The sequence below is a fragment of the Galeopterus variegatus genome, unplaced genomic scaffold (assembly GCF_000696425.1).
Source record: "Galeopterus variegatus unplaced genomic scaffold, G_variegatus-3.0.2 Scaffold6465, whole genome shotgun sequence".
In the NCBI taxonomy this organism is placed as follows: Eukaryota; Metazoa; Chordata; class Mammalia; order Dermoptera; family Cynocephalidae; genus Galeopterus; species Galeopterus variegatus.
Genome location: NW_007732576.1, coordinates 15,051 through 16,575, shown reverse-complemented (window position 1 = coordinate 16,575; position 1,525 = coordinate 15,051). Strand labels below are relative to the sequence as shown.

At 60.8% G+C, this 1,525-nt stretch overlaps 1 protein-coding gene across 1 annotated transcript in view; it reads right to left on the bottom strand.

Moving 5' to 3' along the window:
* UBE2QL1 (ubiquitin-conjugating enzyme E2Q family-like 1) overlaps positions 1–506 on the bottom strand; it is a 47,933-nt gene extending 47,427 nt beyond the window's left edge. Inside the window, exon 1 of the mRNA XM_008590928.1 lies at positions 99–506. Coding sequence (XP_008589150.1) covers positions 99–452 — 354 coding nt within the window. The 5' untranslated portion in view covers positions 453–506. The remainder of the gene's footprint in view (positions 1–98) is intronic.
* Positions 507–1,525: the final 1,019 nt, after the last annotated feature.

Genomic DNA, 1,525 nt, shown 5'->3' with positions numbered 1-1,525 from the left:
GTGGCCCGAGCGAGGTGGCCCGAGGTGCCCGCCCTCGCCCCGCAGCCCCGCGCCCCCGGGCGCTCCCCGCTGCGCCGTCCCCGCGGCCGCGGCCCTACCTGGCCCTTGACCAGGCTGGCGGCGAACTGTCGCATGACGGCCTCCACGGTGTAGGCGCTGGACCAGCCGCGCGGCGTGAGCAGCTCCATGCAGATGGCGCCGCCGTCCAGCACGTAGCCGTTCTCCAGGCGCGGGCTGAGCACCCGCATGAAGGGCGGCGAGAAGGGGAAGTTGTCGGGGAAGGTGAGGTTCAGCAGGATGAACTCGGTGTTGGTCTCCTTCATGTCCTGCCACAGCACCGAGTCCTTGTCCACCTGGTGCAGCTTCACGTTCCAGTCGAAGAGGCTCTCGTCCACCAGCTCCACGGAGATGAAGCGGTCGCTGAGGCGCGCGATGTCCTGCAGCTCCTTCATGAGCCGCCGGCTGCGCACCTGCGTGCAGTGCTGCTGGCGCGCCGCGGGCACCAGGCTGCCACCNGGGGGGGGGGTGAGGGTGGGGGGTGGAAAGCAACGTGTTTATTGATCCCTTCGGGTCAGATGGAGCCCAGTGTCCTCTCACAGCAGGTTTGACTCGGCGGGGGCCAGGGTCAGGTGGCGGGGACGCTTTCATATGGGCCGATCAAAGAATCAGGGCCGGGGCAGGAGGACGCGGGAAGCGTGGCTGCCGCAAATGTCCTAAAGATAGCCCCTTCGAGTCAATGAGCTTTGTAAGGGTGAACGTTTCGCCAATTCACCCCTCCTCACCTGCCCCGCTCTTCTCCCGCCCACCACACCCACCACGCCGGAGGGTCTCTGCGTTTTGCAGAGGGGTCCCCAGAGGAAGGGACCGGTGGGCACCGTCTGTGACTCGTTTCCAAAAGGCTGCGGAGAACTGCATCCGACGCCGGAGCCAGCAGGTGCTCAGAGGCGCGGGAGCAATGCCCTGTGCGGCTCCGGAGTGCCCGGTACCCGGTACCCAGGGCTGACCTTCGGGACCGCCCGCAGAAGGGAGAGGTCCGCCTTCAACCCGATGCTCTCATCCCTGTCTTCCCTTTCGTCCTTTAACCCACTGACTCTTATTTCTAACCTGGTGTAATTTCAAGCAAAGAGCAGGTTCTGATCCCCAGAAACTGAAAGACCCTGGGAGCGGGCGAAGCTCAGGAAGCTCCTGCCATGCACGTTCCGGGGTGTGTGTGTGTGTGTGTGTGTGTGTCCGGTGTGTGTGTGTGTGTGTCCGAGATGGTTTTGCTTTTGACTTGGGGAGCGTCTAAATTCATTACGAGAGCATGTTCATTGTGAGTGTCATCGTGATGACTTCTTGTTTTTCGGATCTTTCACCATTTTTACGTTTTCTCCAAACATAGGAAGGGAAATTATGAGAAATTTTCATTGTGGAAAATAACTTTTCAGGCCATTGTGGAGACACGGGCATAAAGGGCCTGGGGTTGAGTTTTTTGGAGTTGCCTAACAGCAAAGGGAGTTGCCAGCTTGTAGTAAGTACGCAGGAG